Here is a 21,748-nt window from a genome sequence, read left to right as displayed (position 1 = left end):
GTGTCTTCTAACTCGCCATGTTGGCTATCAGGTTCGTGTCTTTGATGAATTGCCATCTAGGCAGGAGAAGGGTTGTTAGAAGGAGGACTGAGGTCATTTTATTTATTCAGTAAATAGTTACCATCTGTTCAAAGAACTGTGCTAGGAAATGAAATGCAAAGATGAACAAAGTATGGGCCCTTGCTTCATGAAGCTCTTGGTCTAGTGAGGGGACAGAAAAACAAAAGTTCAGTTCCAGCACTAAGCAGGGATGCTATGAAAGCAACAAAGGGGAGCTATTAATTCCCTAGGGAGAGTTAGAAAGGGCTTTGCAGGGAAGAGATGCTGGAGTTGGGTCCTGCAGGAAGAGTAGGTATTTGTCACAAACATGAGTTATAAGCAGACCACACTCATTCACAGGGGTGAGAGATAGAAACAAGGCACATTCAGGGAACTGCTGAGTAATTTGTAAATGAAGATGTGAAGTTGGAAGCAGTTAAAGATAATTTTGGAGAGAGTAAGGGCCAGAATACAGAAGTTGTATACCATGTAGAGGAGTTTAGATATTATTCTGGGACAAGGGGAAACCACCAAAGGGATTTAAGCTAGAAGTTATAAGGTTAGAATTGAGTTGTTGAAAAACCTCTAGTGACAGTATGGAGTAATACCTGGTTGTTTGTAACATCTGAGCCACATGGAAAATGAAAAACATTATCACATTTTAAAAGGTCTCTTCAGTCAGGTTTTCCTCTCATTGAAGCACTGCTTTGATAGGGAATTATTTAAACAAAAAAATGCCATTAATAAAGGATAATGTCTTCCTTGGGTTTCAGGGTCTGAGCTGAAAAGTTGACTTCTCTTTGTTTGATTTCAGGATCACCATCCATCTCAGCAGGGCCAAGGTGGGTCACATGGAATCTACCTAAGGGCCTTCTGCACGGGGCTGGATTCAGTTTTGCAGCCTTATCGCCAAGCACTGCTTGATTTGGAACAAGAGGTGAGAAGAAATACGGGAAGGAACACCTCTGGGACAGCAGATGAGGACATGTTCCTGATTTGTAATGCCCTTTGATACGGTCAGGTGGTTAAGAATGAGCTGTTTTCTGCGTGGCTGGAGGGTAAGTGTGCTCTCTGTGATTGCCCAAGCCATGATCAAAGTGGCAAGTGGATCACGGCAAAGGTTCCTGAGTGAGTTTAGAAGAGCCCTAGCTTTGGTTTTGTTATCACCTGAAAATCAACATTAATAATCTTCTATAAATGATCAATTCTCAATACCCTAAAATGAACCCTAAGCCTACTCTCACATTCGCTTCCGGTTTTCATAGATGAAATAGATTCGAGATATTTTATATGGAGCCATAATCAGAGTGTTTTTTTTGTTGCAGTTCCTGGCTGACCCCCATCTCTCCATATCACATGTCAATTACTCCTTAGATCAGGTATGATGCCCAGATAACAAAATGCTTTGGAATCTGTTGATATCATTAGAATAATCTAACTTAAAATATTATTTTTGAGAACTTTTTTCCTTCTGGATTCAGAGCCCAGCATTTGATATTTTGTATGCTTTCCTAGATCAGAACTGTTTGAAAAGTTCCAAATTTAGTGAAAACTTACTGTGTGATGTTAATGCTCTAGACTGGCCTCAGTATTAGCAATTATGCTAGCCTCAAACATAGAAACTGTTTCTGTCTGCCATTCTCTTTCTATCTGCAGCCAACCCCTGTAGAAAATTGCCTTAGGATACTGGATCTTGGCTGTTCTGTGGTATTGCCATCATTATGTTAAGTGGGACTATTTAGAAACAAAGACATTTCCTGAGTTAATTTTTTTTCCTTGTATTTGATTATATACCATCCTAATTATTCTCTCCTTTGCAGTTCCAGCTCCTTTTCCCCTCTGTGATGGTTGTAGTAGAACAAATTAAAAGTCAAAAGGTGAGAATTTTCCTTTTTCCTTTTGCTCTGGTAAGCACCAAGGAAATACTCATAATTAATTTTCCTTTACATTCTTTTTTGAAGAGACTAGTTTTCAGTAGTTTTTATTATTTATTTATTCATTCAGTGATATCTGCTTGAGTATCATGCTAAGTATCAGGAATGCAAAAATAAGTTAGGACCCTGCCCTTAAGCACCTCCTTGTCCAGAAGGTGGGGAAAATGATAATAGATATACCCAAGAATGCTGCTGGGTAAGAGAACAATGCTACGGATACTTGGAGGTGAGAGCATTTTACACCAAGGATTCAGAACTGTTTTTTTTTTTTAACATCTTTATTGGGGTATAATTGCTTTACAATGGTGTGTTAGTTTCTGCTTTATAACAGAGTGAGTCAGTTATACATATATATATGTTCCCATATCTCTTCCCTCTTTGTCTCCCTCCCTCCCACCCTCCCTATCCCACCCCTCCAGACAGCCACAAAGAACCGAGCCGGTTTCCCTGTGCCATGCGGCTGCTTCCCACTGGCTATCTACCTTACGTTTGTTAGTATATATATGTCCATGTCTCTCTCTCGCCCTAACACACCTCACCCTTCCCCCTCCCCATATCCTCAAGTCTGTTCTCCAGTAGGTCTCTGTCTTTATTCCTGTTTTACCCCTAGGTTCTTCATAACATTTTTTTTTCTTAAATTCCATATATATGTGTTAGCATACGGTATTTGTCCTTCTCTTTCTGACTTACTTCACTCTGTATGACAGACTCTAGATCTATCCACCTCATTACAAATAGCTCAATTTCGTTTCTTTTTATGGCTGAGTAATATTCCATTGTATATATGTGCCACATCTTCTTTATCCATTCATCCGACGTTTGTGAGGGTATATGTGTATGCTTCTATGTAAGATTTTGTCTCTATAACTTTGCTTCCACCATTTGTCCTAAGGTTCTATCCTTCCCTTTTTTTTTTCCTCTAAATAATTATTTTTTTAATTCAATAACTTTATTATACTTTATTTTATTTTACTGTATCTTCTTTCTTTCTGTATTTTTTCCTTCCTTCCCTCATTCCTTCCTTCCTTCCCTCCTCCCTCCCTCCCTCCTTTCTTTCCTTCTTGCCTTCTTCCTTTCTTTTCTTCTTTCTTTCTTTCTTCCTTCCCTCCTTCCTTCCTTCCCTCCTCTCTTTCTTTCTTTCTTTCTTTCTTTCCTATTTCCTCCTACTTCTACTAATTCTCTCTACTTTCTCTCCCTTTTATTCTGAGCCGAGTGGATGAAAGGCTCTTGCTGCTCCAGCCAGGAGTCAGGACTCTGCCTCTGAGGTGGGAGAGCCAACTTCAGAACACTCGTCAAGAAGAGACCTCCCAGCCCCACATAATATCAAACGGCGAAAATCTCCCAGAGATCTCCATCTCAACACCAGCACCCAGCTTCACTCAACGACCAGCAAGCTACAGTGCTGGACAACCTATGCCAACCATATAGCAAAACAGGAACACAACCCCACCCACTAGCAGAGAGGCTGCCTAAAATCATAATAAGTCCACAGACACCCCAAAACACACCACCAGACGTGGACCTGCCCACTAGAGAGACAAGATCTAGCCTCATACACCACAACACAGCCACTAGTCCCCTCCACCAGGAAGCCTACACAACCCACTGAACCAACCTTAGCCACTGGAGACAGACATCAAAAACAACGGGAGCTACGAACTTGCAGCCTGCAAAAAGGTGAACCCAATCACAGTAAGATAAGCAAAATGAGAAGACAGAAAAACACACAGCAGATGAAGGAGCAGGATAAAAACCCACCAGACCTAACAAATGAAGAGGAAATAGGCAGTCTACCTGAAAAAGAGTTCAGAATAATGATAGTAAAGATGATCCAAAATCTTGGAAATAGAATGGACAAAATGCAAGAAGCAGTTAACAAGGACCTAGAAGAAATAAAGATGAAACAGACAATGATGAACAACACAATAAATGAAATGAAAAATACTCTAGATGGGATCAATAGCAGAATAAATGAGGCAGAAGAACGGATAAGTGACCTGGAAGATAAAATAGTGGAAATAACTACTGCAGAGCAGAATAAAGAAAAAAGAATGAAAAGAACTGAGGACAGTCTCAGAGACCTCTGGGACAACATTAAACGCACCAACATTCGAATTATAGGGGTTCCAGAAGAAGAAGAGAAAAAGAAAGGGACTGAGAAAATATTTGAAGAGATTATAGTTGAAAACTTCCCTAATATGGGAAAGGAAATCGTTAATCAAGTCCAGGAAGCACAGAGAGTCCCATACAGGATAAATTCAAGGAGAAATACGCCAAGACACATATTAATCAAACTGTCAAAAACTAAATACAAAGAAAGCATATTAAAAGCAGCAAGGGAAAAACAACAAATAACACACAAGGGAATCCCCATAAGGTTAACAGCTGATCTCTCAGCAGAAACTCTACAAGCCAGAAGGGAGTGGCAGGACATACTGAAAGTGATGAAGGAGAAAAACCTGCAACCAAGATTACTCTACCCAGCAAGGATCTCATTCAGATTTGATGGAGAAATTAAAACCTTTACAGACAAGCAAAAGCTGAGAGAGTTCAGCACCACCAAACCAGCTTTACAACAAATGCTAAAGGAACTTCTCTAGACAAAAACACAAGAGAAGGAAAAGTCCTATAATAACGAACCCAAAACAATTTAGAAAATGGGAATAGGAACATACATATCGATAATTACCTTAAATGTAAATGGACTAAATGCTCCCACCAAAAGACACAGATTGGCTGAATGGATACAAAAACAAGACCCATATATATGCTGTCTACAAGAGACCCACTTCAGACCTAGAGACACATACAGACTGAAAGTAAGGGGATGGAAAAAGATATTCCATGCAAATGGAAACCAAAAGAAAGCTGGAGTAGCAATTCTCATATCAGACAAAATAGACTTTAAAATAAGGACTATCAGAAGAGACAAAGAAGGACACTACATAATGATTAAGGGATCGATCCAAGAAGAAGATATAACAATTGTAAATATTTATGCACCCAACATAGGAGCACCTCAATACATAAGGCAAAAACTAGCAGCCATAAAAGGGGAAATCGACAGTAACACATTCATAGTAGGGGACTTCAACACCCCACTTTCACCAATGGACAGATCATCCAAAATGAAAGTAAATAAGGAAACACAAGCTTTAAATGATACATTAAACAGGATGGGCTTAATTGATATTTATAGGACACTCCATCCAAAAACAACAGAATACACATTTTTCTCAAGTGCTCATGGAACATTCTCCAGGATAGATCATATCTTGGGTCACAAATCAAGCCTTGGTAAATTTAAGAAAATTGAAATTGTATCAAGTATCTTTTCCGACCACAACGCCATGCGACTAGATATCAATTATAGGAAAAGAGCTGTAAAAAAAAGAACTGTTTGATATGGATCTTGAAGAGAAGCAGAAAGTTAATCCTTAGAAAGAAAGAGGTAGTAGTTTTATCGTTAGGTTTTCTAAGAATTGTTAAATCATTGGGTGAAACCCAGATGTTTATTAGTTAAATATGCCTATTCTTATCACAAGTTTTTATCATATGCATTGAAAAGATAGGGTCTCCAGTGTCCAGAGAATGTCTTTTCTGGGTAGAATTAATAATTCTGAGATGCTTTGAGATTTTACATTAGAAGAAGTATCTGCTGGTTTATAATTGGGTCAAAAAGGACAGATGGATTAAATATGTTTAGTTCATTGATGTTCTTAAGCTGTTATATTTGTGCCTTAGCTTATTAAGAGTGTTCATTTGAATATAACTAGTTAACTAGTCAGTTTGCCAGGTTGCTACTTCATTTTTTTGCTGTATAAGTCTAGAAACTTACCCTCTGCTGCATTCATTCTGTGCTAGCAGAGCCAGCAGGGGAGGTGGTGTTTGACCCTGCAAAGCTGATGGCCCTCATTAAATAACATCGAGCCTTTATTGTGCACTTGTTGCATACCAGGCACTGTGCTAAGTGCTTTACATACATTATCACAGTCAATCCTCTAAAAAATCAAATAGGTTAAGGAATGTGCTTAGGGTCACACAGATGGTAGTAAATGGTACAACTAGGATGTAAACCCAGGGCTGTCTGACTCCAAAGACTATGCTCTTAACCACTCTACTAAACCATCTCCCAAAATTGGAGGGGAACTTCTAGGTAAGTGGGGTTAGTGTAAGGGTCCATACATGCCGGCACATCTCAGTTGACTTTGAGCTTCCGTTGGCCAAAGGAAGGAGAGTGGAAAATGAGTAGAGGGATTGCAGATGGGTGAACCTTCCTTCCTGCCGAGGAGGTTGTAGGAAGCTGAGCGCTAAGGCTCTAAAAAATGAGGTTGTGGGTGGGAATGGGGGAGTGCGAACAGGCACAGGGGATCCTTTTAGAGTGATGGAAATGTTATAAAACTGGATTATGGTGATGGTTGCACAATGCTGTAAATTTACTAAAAGTTGTTGAAAGTACCCTTAAAATAGGTGAATTTATCGTATATAACTTATAACTCAATAAAAAAAAAAAACAGAGGCAAAAGGACATTGAAAGAGGAAGCAGATTTTTAGAAAAGTGTATACCTTGTACGTAGTCTGAATTAGGCCTTAATCTGAAGTAAGAGCTTTCTTTACCTCTTTTCTTGGAATTTCAACTCTAAATGATTCTGGTTTTTCCTTAGTGCAGTAGTTCTCAAACTTCATTGTGCATTAGAATCACCTGGAGCAGATTGTTAACACCAGATCGCTGGGCCCTACCCCAGAGATTCTGATTCAGTAGGTCTGGAGTGAGGCCCAAGAATTTGCATTTCCAACAAGTTTCCAGGTGATGCAGATGCTGCTGGGGGATGGGGTGGGATGGGGAGGGGCAGGGAGGTGGAGGGTCCATACTTCGAGAACAACTATTGTGATGTTGTGATTTATAATAAGAAATATAGATTTGGCCTTTGTCCTGTTTCTGGCACAGAGCTTCTAAAACTCAGAATTTCCTAAGTAATAAGAGCAATAACGGCGACTTGATGTTCGTAACAAACCCCTTTCTACCACACCTGAGTTTGTTAATGAGGTGATTTGGGGAAAGCACTTAAGTATGGGGCTGGTTGCCAGGGGAACCACCCACGTGATTGGAGGGGTGGAACTTTCAGTCCCACCATTCCCACCTGACCTCTGGGGAGAGAGGAGGGCAGAGGGCAGAGAGCTGGAAATTGAGTTCAATCACCAATGGCCAGTGATTTAATTAATCCTGCCTGTGTAATGAAGGCTCCATAAAAACCCAAAAGGATGGGGTTTGGAGAGCTTCCAGATTGGTGAGCCAGAGTGCCTGTATGTGCCACCATGCCGGGCAAAAGCTCCTTTGTTCGGGACCTCGCCCTGTGTATCGTTTTCATCTGGGTGTTGACTCGTATCCTTTAGTATCCTTCATAATAAATAGGTAATGTAGTGAATAAGTGGGTTTCCTGAGTTCTGTGAGCTGCTCTAGCAAATTAGTGGAATCCAGGGAGGGGGAACCTCTATTAATCAGCCAGTTGGAAGCACAAGGAACAACCTGAACTTGGGATTGGCGTCGGAAATGGAGGGCAGTCTTGTGGGACTGAGCCCTTAACCTGTGGAATCTGATGCTATCTCTGGGTGGATAGTATCAGAATTGAGTTGGATTGTAGGGCACCCAAGCTGGTGTCAGAGGATTGCTTGGTAGTGTGGGGAAACCCCCCACACATTGGCATTGGAGTTAGAATCAGAACTATACAAAAATCTTATGAGAAAGTTTATCCCCATTCTCTGCAGATTGTGCCCTCTGGATTGAATATAGAATATGAGATTGTGCTACATGAACTATTAAAATGGAATTCAGCTTGACAAGGCTGTATTTTCCACAGATTCATGGTTGTCAAATCCTGGAAACAGTGTACAAACACAGCTGTGGAGGTTTGCCTCCTGTTCGCAGTGCACTAGAAAAGTAAGTCATGGCTTCATTGGGGTTGGGAGGCGGAGTGGGTGGTCAAGTGACTTGATTTTGCACAAGTTTTATTTTCAGGTCATCTCAGGTTTCCTTCTGGGGAAAGTTATGACCAGGATGGAAAAGCCCCATGAGCAAAGGAGCCCATGTAATCCTTACGATGGCTCAGAAATTGCAAAAAGGGGGTTTTAATAAAGTGTTGAGTATTGAAGCAAGACTCTAGATGACCTTGAGGCAGTCCTTTTTCATTTTTGGATCTCATTATCCTTGGAGAATTTCCACTACATGTGCTGGATTATGCTTAGCTATGTCTAAACATGTGTATTTTGAGTAGCTTTATAATCTTATAATGCCACTCTTAAAAATTTTATCCTAACAAAATTATTCAAAAGAAGAAAATAACCATATGCACAATCATTATTCACTGCAATGTTGTCTACTATATTAAGAAATTAGAAAATTACCAGCAGCAGAAGAAAGCTGATTAAAGATAGATTCACTTGATAGACTATAATGCAATTAAAATTACAAATACTATAACAACATGTAAAAATATTTTTATAATACTATTTGAAAAAAGGATACAAAATTTTATGATTACAACTGTATTAAATGTGGAGTATGATCAAAGACTGCCTGTAGAATGTTCCACAATCTGGATTTTTCTGATTATTTCCTCATGATTAGATTCAGGTTGAATATTTTTGGCAAGAATACTACATAGGTCATATTATTTCCTGTTAACAGCATATCAGAAAGCACAAAAAGTAAGTTTGTCCCATTACTGGTGTTACCTTTCATCACTTGGTTTAGGTGTTTTTCACCAGATCTCTCTGTTTTAGAGGGACGTTTTCCCCTTTGTCATTAATATGTTACCTGAGATGTGATCCCTTGAGACCATGTGAATATATCCCATTCTCCAGCAACCTTTCTGCATTTTGTTTCAGTCTCTGGATTTTGTTGGATAATACTTTTTCAGGTATATCAGCTTCTCACATACTAAATCTACTTTCCTTATGTGATTCCAACAAAAATAAAAACTAATACAGTGTTAATACTAAAATACTAATACTGTGTTAGCCAAAAAGAGACTCCTGTAAGTCCATTTACTTTTAAAAGGAATCATCCATTTTGAAACTTACTTTACTCAAAAAGAGGGAAAAAATGTGCTTCTTCTGAAAGACTATCAGAACATTTACTGAACACTTCAGACTTTAGTACACTGGCTACAAACAAGTTTGGAAATTTAACCACTTAGTTCATCTGCAGACGTTTAAGTTAAAATAGCACAATTATTTTTAGCTTAATTGGTCATTTCCCTTCTGCTGACCAAACCCTCAGGCCTCTGTTTATCCTGTAGCAGTTTAAAGCATGGGTTTAGTGTCCTCTTAGTGGACTTCTAAGGCTCTTGCTTTCCTCTCCATTCAGAATCCTGGCTGTGTGTCACGGGGTCATGTACAAGCAGCTCTCAGCCTGGATGCTACATGGACTCCTCTTGGACCAGCACGAAGAGTTCTTTATCAAACAGGGTCCATCTTCTGGTAATGTCAGTGCCCAGCCAGAAGAGGATGAGGAGGATCTGGGCATTGGGGGACTGACAGGAAAACAACTGAGAGAACTCCAGGACTTGGTGAGAGCCCAACCAGAAGCCTAGCCTTCTCCTGCCAGGAGTTGGAAAAGTCTACAGCTAGATGACCTTTTGGTGACTTGCCCCTGCCCCCAGCCCCCAGCTCATCATAGCCTGGGCACCTTCCATAAATTCTTTAGATGTAAACACTTGGCTTTATCTTAGCTTAATACTTAATGCCTAATAATGTGAGGCTATAAAATAGAAAATATATTTGTGAGATTCCTTTTGTTTCCCCTCTTCCTGGTATACACGTTTAGGAGAATAATAATAAGTCTTGTCTCTTCAGGTAGTCTTGTAGGTACTCAGAGCTTACATGCAGTTTAGAGTTTTGATTGGACTCCCCAAAGTCCTATATTGTTCTTATCCATTCATCCATTCATTTATGCTGTTACAACGTTTTATTGAATGCCTGTTATATGCCAGGTACTGTTCCACATGCCACAACTGCATAAACAAATAAAATGTAGTAGTCCCTGTCCTTAAAGAGCTTATAGTTTAGTGGAGGACATACTACAGTGTACTAAGTGCTCTGGAAAGAGTAAGTATGGGTATTCTGGGAACATGGTCTTAGAGTAACTAGAGAAGGCTTTAAAGTGGAATGTACATCTAAGTTGCAAAGAGTTTGGGAGGAGGACTTCCCTCATGGTCCAGTGGTTAAAACTCCAAGCTTCCAATGCAGGGGGTGCAGGTTTGATCCCTGGTCGGGAAACTAAGATCCCACATGCCACACGGTCAAAAAAAAAAAATTCCAAGCAAAGGGAAGGACTGTGTAAAGTATACAGAGGCCATGAAGGACATGGCTCATTTGGGGAACCATTAGTAATTCAATTGACAGAGTCAAGTAAATAAAGGCTGAGATGTAGAGTGTAAGGGACAGTGGAGGGGCGAGTGTGGGAAGTGGCAGTCAATGAAGCTTTTGAGATGAGCAGAGGTAAGATCATGAAAGCCCTTGTAAACAATGGGAAGGAATTTAGACTTGAGCCTGAAGAGAGCTGGGAACCGCGAAGAATTTTAGGCAAGAGGTTAACCTACCTCTGTATGTTAGATCAGACTTTATGATAGATCACTCTAGAAACTGTGTGGGGAATCGTGTTTTTAAAAATTAAGATTAGCAGCAAGTAGTTCAGTTAGAAGAATGTTGGGGACATTAGCTGAAAAATAATGGTGGCCTACACCAAGGGTGGGAACAGTAAATATGGTGAAGAATAAAGAGGCTTGAGAGATATTAAGGAGCTGGAACAGGTAGGTCGTGGTGATTGACTGGCTATGGGTCCAGAGGGAAGAATCAAGGATGATACCCAAGTCTCTGCCTTTAGTAGCGGGCGAGTGGTGACGATAAGGAACATGGATTGCTGGTGTCAGGGGAAAGAAGATGGGTCTAACTTTGGACACATTGAGTTTGAGGTACTTGTAGGAAATGACCAGTGGGCTGAGCCTAGAGCTCATGAGAGTAATCTAGTTTAAAGTCTTAGGAGTCATCGGCATACAGAAGTTTTTAATTTGGGGTTCACAAGTGGCGTCAGAGGGCCTGTGAATTGTATGGTTATATATTTTTCTGGAAGGTCCGTAGCTTTTATAATTGCAGAGTCCTGTGATGCAGAAAGATTAAAAATATCTCTTATGATGATCAGTTCAGCCTTAGAAGATGTGATTGTCTAGGAAGAGTGTTGAGAGCCAGAGGAGAAGAGGGTCTAGGATAGTGCCCCGAGGCACACCAGCACCCAAGCCCAGAACTAAAAGGGTGAATAGCAGAGATCAAAGTCAGGAGTATGGAGCCTAAAGTTCCAGCTGGAGCTGGATAAGGGTCAACTCAAAAGCAAGTCAGGGAACAGAAGGGGCCTGAGTGATTGGGTGGTGAGTGGGCTAGATCAGTGATTCTCAAACTGGAGAGTGCCTCAGAATCACCTGGAGAGCTAGTTAAAACACGGACTGCTGGGCCTACCCCCCAGGTTTTCTGTAAATCTTGGGAGAGGCTTGAAAATTTGCATTTCTAACAAGCTCCCAAGTGAGGCCAGTGGTGCTGGTTCAGGAGCCAGGCTTTGAGAACCACTTGGCTAAATGAGTCAGGCTTGTGTAAAGAGCTGGGCAGAGCAGGCATATGCACAAGATAGTAAATCGTAGACATGTAGATCTGGAAAAAAACAAAGATCAATTATTCCATGGTACAAGTAAGGAGACTGGGTTCCAGACCTACTGCACAAGTTTTTGTTGTTGTTGTTGTTGTTGTTGTTGTTTTTGTTTGTTTTTTGCAGTACGCGGGCCTCTCACTGCTGTGGCCTCTCCCGTTGGCGGAGCACAGGCTCCAGACGCGCAGGCTCAGCGGCCATGGCTCACGGGCCCAGCCGCTCCGCGGCATGTGGGATCTTCCCAGACCGGAGCATGAACCCGTGTCCCCTGCATCTGCAGGCAGACTCTCAACCACTGTGCCACCAGGGAAGCCCCTGCACAAGTTTTTACACAGTAGCCAAGGCAGAGGGCTAAAATCCTAATGTTAATAAAGCCACTGCTATTTCCACCATGCTATCTTGCTGCCTAAAAATGGCATACATTTCTCTAGCACCAGTAATGTAACAATTATGCAACTTCAGATTTAAAGTCCCTGCTTCTAGAAAATGTAAATCACAGGTTGGGAGACCTGCCGGATGTTTCCTTGCTTTCCCTTTCTCACTTCCTACGTCATCTCTGATACGGATTATTTCTTTGACCAGCGCCTGATAGAAGAAGAGAACATGCTGGCACCATCTCTAAAGCAGTTTTCTCTGCGAGTGGAGATTCTGCCGTCCTACATTCCAGTGAGGGTTGCTGAAAAAATCCTGTTTGTTGGAGAATCTGTCCAAATGTTCGAGAATCAAAATGTAAACCTGACTAGGAAAGGTAGGAATCTCCTTGCCCAACTGTACCCCATCCTCAAAGGCTTATTTGATGCTGTGTGGCCCCAGAGTCTGCCTGGGCAGAGTGGGTGGTTACTGACCTTTATGTTCTGAGATTTCAGCACAGCTGTGAGTGACATGCTTACCTGAGAAGCAGGTGAAATAGCTGTGGCACTGGGATGAGAAACCCTTGTCTGTGCAGGTTCCCTGTCTTCCTTTGACAGTGCCTTCCTGTTTTGCAGGATCCATTTTGAAAAACCAGGAGGACACTTTTGCTGCAGAGCTGCATCGTCTCAAGCAACAACCCCTCTTCAGCCTGGTGGACTTTGAGCAGGTGGTGGATCGTATACGTAGTACTGTGGCTGAGGTTTGTCTTTCTTAGTATATTTTCTTTGGAAGAAAATACGTTAGTTCCCCCAAAATTGAGTACTTGACTTTTGTTTCTTCGTAATGTGATTAGAACTTAGCTTGGAGGGAATTGAGAGAGTTGAAGGGCAGGAAGTAGAAAATAAAAGTATTCTGTCTGTTTTTAATAATAGAACTGACTTAGCCTTTTCCTACCTGACAGGAATTTGATTGCTAGCTAGTTAGTTAATTAATTAGTTGAATAAAGGGAGGTCTTGGTTTCATTTCAGACTGTCAGCATTTTGAGTCTGTCTGTATAGTTGGCAATGACTTCAGGGAATCAACTGATTCTGACTAAATTTAGTGCCTTATATTTTAGAATGGCTTTATTATATATTCTTTAATTTATGGATATGATAATTTTAGGAAGGCAGAACAAGTAATATTTTTCCATTCTTATAAATGAAAAAATTTCTCAGAAAGCTAACTTCTCTGATGTCACATAGTGAGTAACAAAGGTGAGCTCAGAAACAAGTCTTTGACTCCTAGTTCAGTGTTTTTAAGTGAATTGTGCTTCATCCACCAACTTAAATTGTGACCAGTAATTTTTCAAATGGGCATATGTTCTGTGGCTTATAATAAGATTTGATGCACACGTGTGTGGTAATGTGAAATGAGATCTTTTGTTAGTTGTGTTAACTGTATTAGTGGTTTTCAACTCTGGCTATGCATAGAATGACGTGGGGAAATCTGAAAACATGCACTTGCACCAAATCCTTACCTCCAGAGTTTCTGACTCATAGGTCAGCAGGGAGTCAGTACTGGTAGGTACTTGTATTTACACCAGCCAATCAACAAACCTCTGCAGGTGATTTTGAAGCACAGGGGTACTAGGGTCAGTGTTAAAATTACTAAGATTAGTGTCAGATATACTCATGTTGGAAGCACAGTAATCTACCATGAATATGATTTCCTTTTCTGGTCACTATCTCAAAAATTCCAAGGCACTGGAGACAGAGCTGTGATGTAGACATAGAATATTAGATCTTGAGGTGACCTTGAAGTATCACTTGATTTGATTCCTTATGGGAAAGTAAATATCTAAACTACCCAGAATACATATTTCTGTCTATTCAGACTTTCAAGACACTGCCTCTCCATCTATAGCCAAGGCAGCTGTTGTCTAGGGGGCTGGTGCCTTCACTCCCTTTCATCTTATTGACTTGATTTCTCTTCTGTTATCATTTTTGTGGTAACTCTTTGGGAAATATAGTTAATGGAGGAAAGTAAAATTTTATTAAATGAATAACATAGAATTTCAAAATTGTTTCCTTGGGAAATTTTGAAACGCATATGTTGCTCAAAATTATATTTCCAGTTTGTAAAAATGATAGACAAAGAATTGAAGCTCAGACTCTTGGAAGCTAATACTTTGACAGCTATAATTGTAACAATAATAACAGCTTAAAGTAATAAAAGAGAGTGTACCAGGGAGGAAAAGGGAACAGTGTCTTGCAAATACATATCATACTCACCCCCTTTTGGATCTCTTTCTCTCCTTTTTCATTTTTTAAAAAGGTATACATACCATATGAATCTTTATATAAGGTTTAAAAACAAGCAGCACTAATCTGGTGTTAGATGTCAGGATAGCATTTGCCTTTGGTAGGTGGAAAGGACATGGGTGGGCCTTTCAGGATGCTGGTTATACAGGTGTGTTCATTTTGTGAGAATTCTTCAAGCTGTAAGCTTACAGTTGGTGCACTTTTCTGTATGTATTTTAGTACTTCAACAAAAATATTTTAAAAATTAATTGCTAGGTACATAATAGTTTTTTTTGTTAATTTTATCTCTAGTTGGTTACTACTTATATAGAAAAATTGTGGTATTAATTTTTGTAGGTTAATCTGGCAAGTTATTGAAGTCTTTCTTTTTTTTTTTTTTTAGTTTTAATGGTTTGTCTGTTAATTCTATTGATTTTCCTCACTAATGATCATATCATTTGCAATTATTGAAAGTTTTAAAATTTTCCTTCCACTTTTTCAACTTTTGCTTCTTTTTTTTCTTACAGCCTTAACTAGGATCTCTAGTACGGCATTCAACAGCTGGGTTGATAGCTGATATAAGCTATGTTAAACAATAGAGGTGATAATGGGCATCCTTAATTTGTTGGCTCTTGAAGATAATGCATCTAAAGTTTCTCTATTACTTTAGTGTTTGCTGTAGGCTTTGGCACATGAGTTTATCAAGTTTAAAAAAATTACCTTCTCTTCCTAGTTTGCTGTGAGTTTTTATAATAAATAGACGTTGAATTTTATCACTGCTTATTCTATATCAGTTAAGGTGCAGTTTTTTTGTTTTGTTTTGTTTTTTTGCGGTATGCAAGCCTCTTACTGTTGTGGCCTCTCCCACTGCGGAGCACAGGCTCCGGACGCGCAGGCTTAGCAGCCATGGCTTACGGGCCTAGCCGCTCCACGGCATGTGGGATCTTCCCGGACCGGGGCATGAACCTGCGTCCCCTGCATCGGCAGGCAGACTCTCAACCAGTGCGCCACCAGGGAAGCCCTAAGGTGCATTTTCTTGCTCTGAGTCCTTTTTCTCCTTCAGTCTATTCATAAGGTAAATTCCTGTTTAGATTTTCAGATGTTGAATCTTCCTGAGATAAACCATACTTGAGCGTGATGTTTTATTTTTTAATGTACTGTTGGATTTAGTTAGCCAAAACAGTGTTTGGAATTTTTGTATCTGCATTTACTAGTGAAATAGACTATACTTTTCTCTTCCTGTATTGTTCTTATGTGGTTGTGGAATAAAGATTATATAAGCCTTATAAAATGAGCTTGGTGTCTATCACTGTTTTCCTGTTTTTTAGAACAGTTAATGTAAGGCAAGAATTTTTGCTGAAAGTTTGATTGAACTAACCTGAAAAATTATGTAAGTCAGGTTTTTTTAGGAGAGGAAATCTTCACTGATTCAATATATTTAAAACCTATTAATCTATTTAAGACATTTATTTCTTCTTGTAGCACTTTTGGTATTTTCTAATTTTCAAGGAACTTACCCATTTCATCTAAATTTACTTGGGACTTCCCTGGTGGTCCAGTGGTTAAGACACTATGCTTCCACTGCAGGGGGCACAGGTTCAATTCCTGGTCAGAGAACTAAGATCCCACATGCCGTGCACCGTGGCCAAAAAATTTTTTAAAAAATGACAGCCACTGTAACAGGTGTGAGGTGATATCTCATTGTGGTTTTGATTTGCATTTCTCTGATAGTTGATGATGTTGAGCATCTTTTCATGTTCCTGTTGGCCATTTGGATGTCTTCTTTGGAAAAAAGTCTATTTAGTACCTCTGTCCATTTTTCAACAGGATTGTTTGGGGGTTTTGGTGGTTGTTATTGAGTTGAATGAGTTCTTTCTGTGTTTTGGATTTTAACCCCTTATCAAATATATGATTTGCATATATTTTCTCCCATTCTGTAGGTTGCCTTTTCATTTTGTTGATTGTTTATTTTGCTGTGCAGAAGCTTTTAAGTTTGATGTAGTCCCACTTTGTATTTTCTTTTTCTTTTGTTGTTTGTGTTTTTGGTGTCACATCCAAAAAAAATCATTGCCAAGACCAGTTTTCTATTTTTTAATATTTATTTATTTATTTATTTGGCTGTGCCAGGTCTTAGTTGCAGCATGCAGGATCTTTTTTTAGTTGCAGCATGCCAGATCTAGTTCCCCGACCAGGGATTGAACCTGGGCCCCCTGCATTGGGAGTGTGGAGTCTTAACCACTGGACCACCAGGGAAGTCCCACCAAGACCAATGTTGAAGAACTTCTTCCTTACATTTTCTTCTAGGAGTTCTTCTGCTATCAGGTCTTATGTTTAAGTCTTTGATCTATTTCAAGTTAATTTTTGTGCATGGTGTGACATAGGGGTCCAATTTCATTTTTCTGTATGTTGCTTATCCAGTTTTCCCAGCACCATTTGTTGAAAAGAGACTATCCTTTGCCCTTGGGTGTTCTTGGCTCCCTTGACAGATATTAATTGACTATATAAGCGGGGCTTTGATTCTAAGTTTTCTGTTCCATTGCTCTACGTCTTTTCCTGCCAGTTCCATACTGTTTTATTTTCTTATATTGGAGTATATTTGATTTACAATGTTGTGTCAGTTTCAGATATACAGCAGAGTGATTTAGTTATACATACATCTATTCTTTTTCACATTCTTCTCCCATGTAGGTTATTACAGAGTACTGAGTAAAGTTCCCTGTGCTATCCAGTAGGTCCTTGTTGATTATCTATTTTATATATAGTATTGTGTATATGTTAATCTCAACCTCCTAATTTATCCCTACCCCCCACCTTTCCCCTTTGGTAACCATAGGTTTGTTTTCTAAGTCTGTGAGTCTATTTCTGTTTTATAAGTAAGTTCTTTTGTATCATTTTTTTTAGATGCCACATATAATTGATATCAAATGATATTTGTCTTTCTCTGTCTGACTTACTTCACTTAGTATGACAATCTCTAGGTCCATCCATGTTGCTGCAAATGGCATTATTTCATTCTCTTTTTATGGCTGAGTAATATTGCATTGTATATATGGACCACATCTTCTTTAATCATTCATCTGTAGATGGACATTTATGTTGCTTCCACATCTTGGCTATTGTAAATAACATTGCTATGAACATTGGGGTGCATGTATCTTTTCAAAGTATGGCTTTCTTCATATGTATGCCCAGGATTGGGATTGCTGGATCATATGGAAGCTCTATTTTCAGTTTTTTAAGGAACCTCCATACTGTTCTCCATAGTGGCTGTACCAATTTACATTCCCACCAACAGTGTAGGAGGGTTCCCTTTTCTCCACATCCTCTCTAGCATTTATTGTTTGTAGATTTTTTTTTTTTTTTTTGCAGTACACGGGAATCTCACTGTTGTGGCCTCTCCCGTTGCGGAGCACAGGCTCTGGACACGCAGGCCCAGCAGCCATGGCTCATGGGCCCAGCTGCTCTGCGGCATGTGAGATCCTCCCAGACCGGGGCACGAACCCGTGACCCCTGCATCAGCAGGTGGACTCCCAACCACTGCACCACCAGGGAAGCCCCTGTTTGTAGATTTTTTGATGATGGCCATTCTGACTGGTGTGAGGTGATACCTCACTGTAGTTTTGATTTGCATTTCTCTAGTAATTAGCAGTGTTGAGCATCTTTTCATGTGCTTTTTGGCCATCTGTATGTCTTCGTTGGAGAAATGTCTATTTAAATCTTCTGCCCATTTTTTGATTGGGTTGTTTGTTTTTCTGATATTGAGCTGCATGAGCTGCTTGTATATTTTGGAGATTAATCCCTTGTTGGTAGCTTCATTTGCGAATATTTTCTCCTGTTCTGTGGGTTGTCTTTTCATTTTGTTTATGGTTTCCTTTGCTGTGCAAAAGCTTTTAAGTTTCATTAGCTACCTTTTTTTTTTTTAATTACTCTAGGAGGGGGGGGGTCCAAAAAGATATTGCTGTGATTTATGTCAAAGAGTGTTCTGCCTTTGTTTTCCTCTAAGAGTTTTATAGTATCTGGTCTTACATTTAGGTCTTTAATGCATTTTGAGTTTATTTTTGTGTATGGTGTTAGAGAATTTTCTAATTTCATTCTTTTTTTTTTTTGGCTGGATTGGGTCTTCGTTGCTGCACGCAAGCTTTCTCTAGTTGCGGTGAGTGGGGGCTACTCTTCGTTGCAGTGTGCAGGCTTCTCATTGTGGTGGCTTCTCTTGTTGCGGAGCACAGGCTCTAGGCATGCAGGCTTCAGTAGTTGTGGCATGTGGGCTCAGTAGTTGTGGCTCATGGGCTTAATTGCTCCGCAGCATGTGGGATATTCCTGGACCAGGGCTCAAGCCTGTGTTCCCTGCATTGACAGGAGGATACTTAACCACTGCGCCACCATGGAAGCCCTAACTTCATTCTTTTACATGTAGCTGTCCAGTTTTCCCAGCACCACTTATTGAAGACACTGCCTTTTCTCCATTGTATATTCTTGCCTCCTTTGTCGTAGATTAGTTGACCATAGGTGCGTGGGTTTATCTCTGGGCTTTCTATCCTGTTCCATTGATCTATAAGTCTGCTTTGTGCCAGTACCATATACTGTTTTAATTAATGTAGCTTTATAGTATAGTCTGAAGTCAGGGAGCCTGATTCCTCCAGCTCCATTTTTCTTTCTCAGGATTACTTTGGCTATTGGGGTCTTTTTGTGTCTGCATTCATTGATGAGCTCTAGTAGTTTTCTGGTGGGATCTTTAGGATTTTCTATGTATAGTATCATGTCATCTGCAAACAGTGACAGTTTTACTTCTTCTTTTCCAGTTTGGATTCCTTTTATTTCTTTTTCTTCTCTGATTGCCGTGCCTAGGACTTCTAAAACTATGTTGAGTAAAAGTGGCGAGAGTAGACATCCTTGTCTTGTTCCTGTTCTTAGAAGACATGCTTTCAGCTTTTCACTGTTGAGTATGTTAGCTGTAGGTTTGTCATATATGGCCTTTACTATGTTGAGGTAGGTTCCCTCTGTGCCCACTTTCTAGAGAGTTTTTATCATAAATGGGTGTTGGATTTTGTCAAAAACTTTTTCTGCTTCTGCTGACATGATCATATGGTTTTTATTCTTCAATTTGTTAATGTGGTTTATCACACTGATCGATTTGCAGATATTGAAAAAATCCTTGCACCCCTGGGATAAATACCACTTGATCATGGTGTCTGATCCTTTTAATGTATTGTTGGGTTTGGTTTGCTAGTTTTTTTTTTTTTTTTTTTTGGCTGCGTTGGGTCTTTGTTGCTGTGCACAGGCTTTTTCTAGTTGCATTGAGTGGGGGCTACTCTTCATTGCAGTGTGCAGGCTTCTCATTGTGGTGGCTTCTCGTTGTGGAGCACGGGCTCTAGGCACGCAGGCCTCAGTAGTTGTGGCACGTGGACTCAGTAGTTTTGGCTCATGGGCTGTAGAGCGCAAGCTCAGTAGTTGTGGCACATGGGCTTAGTTGCTCCATGGCATGTGGGATCTTCCTGGACCAGGGCTTGAACCTGTGTCCCCATTGGCAGGCGGATTCTTAACCACTGCGCCACCAGGGAAATCCTGGTTTGCTAGCATTTTGTTGAGGATTTTTGCATCTATGTTCATCAGTGATATTGGCCTGTAACTTTCTTTTTTTGTGGTATCTTCGGTTTTGGTATCTTTGTCTCTTTTGGTATCAGGGTGATGGTGGCCTCGTAAAATGAGCTTGGGAGTGTTCCTCTGCAAGTTTTTGAATTAGTTTGAGAAGGATAGGTGTTAGCTCTTCTCTAAATGTTTGATAGAATTTGCCTGTGAAGCCAGCTGGTCCTGGACTTTCGTTTGTTGGAAGTTTTAAAATCGTTTCAACTTCAGTACTTGTGATTGGTCTGTTCATATTTTCTGTTTCCTAGTTCAGTCTTGGAAGCTTGTACCTTTCTAAGAATTTATCCATTTCTTCTAGGTTGTCCATTTTATTGGCATATCGTTGCTTGCTGTAGTCTCTTATGATCCTTTGTATTTCTGTGATGTCTGTTGTAACTTCTCCTTTTTCATTTCTAATTTTATTGATTTTAGCCCTCTCCCTTTTTTTTTTGTTTAAAGATTTTTTTTGTTTGACGTGGACCATTTTTAAAGTCTTTATTGATTTTGTTACAATATTGCTTGTTTTGTTTTGGTTTTTTCGCCACAAGGCATGTGGGATCTTAGCTCCCCAACCAGTGATTGAGCCCGCACACCTTGCATTGGGAGGTGAAGTGTTAATCATTGGACTGCTAGGGAAGTCCCTCCCTTTTTTTCTTGATGAATCTGGCTAAAGGTTTATCAATTTTGTTTATCTTTTCAAAGAACCAGCTTTTAGTTGTAGTGTTTTCTTCATCTCTGTTTCAATTATTTCTTCTCTGATCTTTATGATTTTTTCTGCTAACTTTGTGTTTTGTTTGTTCTTCTTTCTCTAGTTGTTTATTTGAGATTTTTCTTGTTTCCTCAGGTAAGACCATATTGCTGTAAACTTCCCTCTTAGAACTGCTTTTGCAGTGTCCCTTAGATTTTGAATCATCATGTTTTCATTTTCATTTGTCTCTAGGAATTTATCAGTTTCCTCTTTGATTTCTTCAGTGATCCATTGGTTGTTTAATAGTATGTTGTTTAGCCTCCACATGTTTGTGATTTTTAGTTTTTTTCTTGTAGTTGATTTCTGATCTCATAGTGTTGTGGTCGGAAAAGATGCTTGATATGATTTCAGTTTTCTTAAATTTATCAAGGGTTGCTTTGTGGCTTAGCATGTGATCTATCCTGGAGAATGTTCTGTGTGCACTTGAGAAGAATGTGTATTCTGCTGCTTTCAGATGGAATGCTCTATAAATATCAATTAAGTCCATCTGGTCTAATGTGTCATTTAAAGCTTCTGTTTCCTTATTAATTGTCTGTCTGGATGATCTGCCCATTGATGTAAGTGGGGTGTTAAGTCCCCCACTATTATTGTGTTACTATTGATTTCTCCTTTTATGACAGTTAGCATTTGCCTTATATATTGAAGTGCTCCTATGTTGGGTGCATATATATTTATAATTGTTATATCTTCTTCTTGGATTGATACCTTGATCATTACGTAGTGTACTTCTTTGTCTCTTTATAACAGTCTTTATTTAAAATCTATTTTGTCTGATATGAGTATTGCTACTCCAGCTTTCTTTTGATTTTCATTTGCATGGAATATCTTTTTCCATCACCTCACTTTCAGTCTATGTATCGCTAGATCTGAAGTGGGTCTCTTGTAGACAGCATGTATATGGGTCTTGTTTTTGTATCCATTCAGCAAGTCTGTGTCTTTTGGTTGGAGCATTTAATCCATTTACATTTAAGGTAGTTATTGATTTGTATGTCCTTATTGCCATTTTGTTAATTGTTTGGGGATTTTTTTTTTTTTTTGAGATACGCGGGCCTCTCACTGTTGTGGCCTCTCCTGTTGC

At 39.7% G+C, this 21,748-nt stretch overlaps 1 protein-coding gene and 1 non-coding gene across 2 annotated transcripts in view; one reads left to right on the top strand and one right to left on the bottom strand.

The window, feature by feature from the left end:
* Nucleotides 1–21,748, top strand: part of TUBGCP4 (tubulin gamma complex component 4) — a 49,718-nt gene that overhangs the window by 11,721 nt on the left and 16,249 nt on the right. Inside the window, exons 3-9 of the mRNA XM_007467552.1 lie at nucleotides 854–976; nucleotides 1,365–1,418; nucleotides 1,860–1,916; nucleotides 7,832–7,911; nucleotides 9,340–9,541; nucleotides 12,250–12,415; nucleotides 12,654–12,778. Of these exons, the coding sequence (XP_007467614.1) occupies nucleotides 854–976; nucleotides 1,365–1,418; nucleotides 1,860–1,916; nucleotides 7,832–7,911; nucleotides 9,340–9,541; nucleotides 12,250–12,415; nucleotides 12,654–12,778 (807 nt within the window). The remainder of the gene's footprint in view (nucleotides 1–853; nucleotides 977–1,364; nucleotides 1,419–1,859; nucleotides 1,917–7,831; nucleotides 7,912–9,339; nucleotides 9,542–12,249; nucleotides 12,416–12,653; nucleotides 12,779–21,748) is intronic.
* Nucleotides 16,481–16,553, bottom strand: TRNAG-CCC (transfer RNA glycine (anticodon CCC)). Its single transcript has one exon. It is a non-coding gene; the product is annotated as a tRNA-Gly (tRNA).

The sequence above is a fragment of the Lipotes vexillifer genome, unplaced genomic scaffold, assembly GCF_000442215.2.
Source record: "Lipotes vexillifer unplaced genomic scaffold, Lipotes_vexillifer_v1.1 scaffold722, whole genome shotgun sequence".
Classification (NCBI taxonomy): Eukaryota; Metazoa; Chordata; class Mammalia; order Artiodactyla; family Lipotidae; genus Lipotes; species Lipotes vexillifer.
This window is presented reverse-complemented; position numbering and strand designations above follow the sequence as displayed.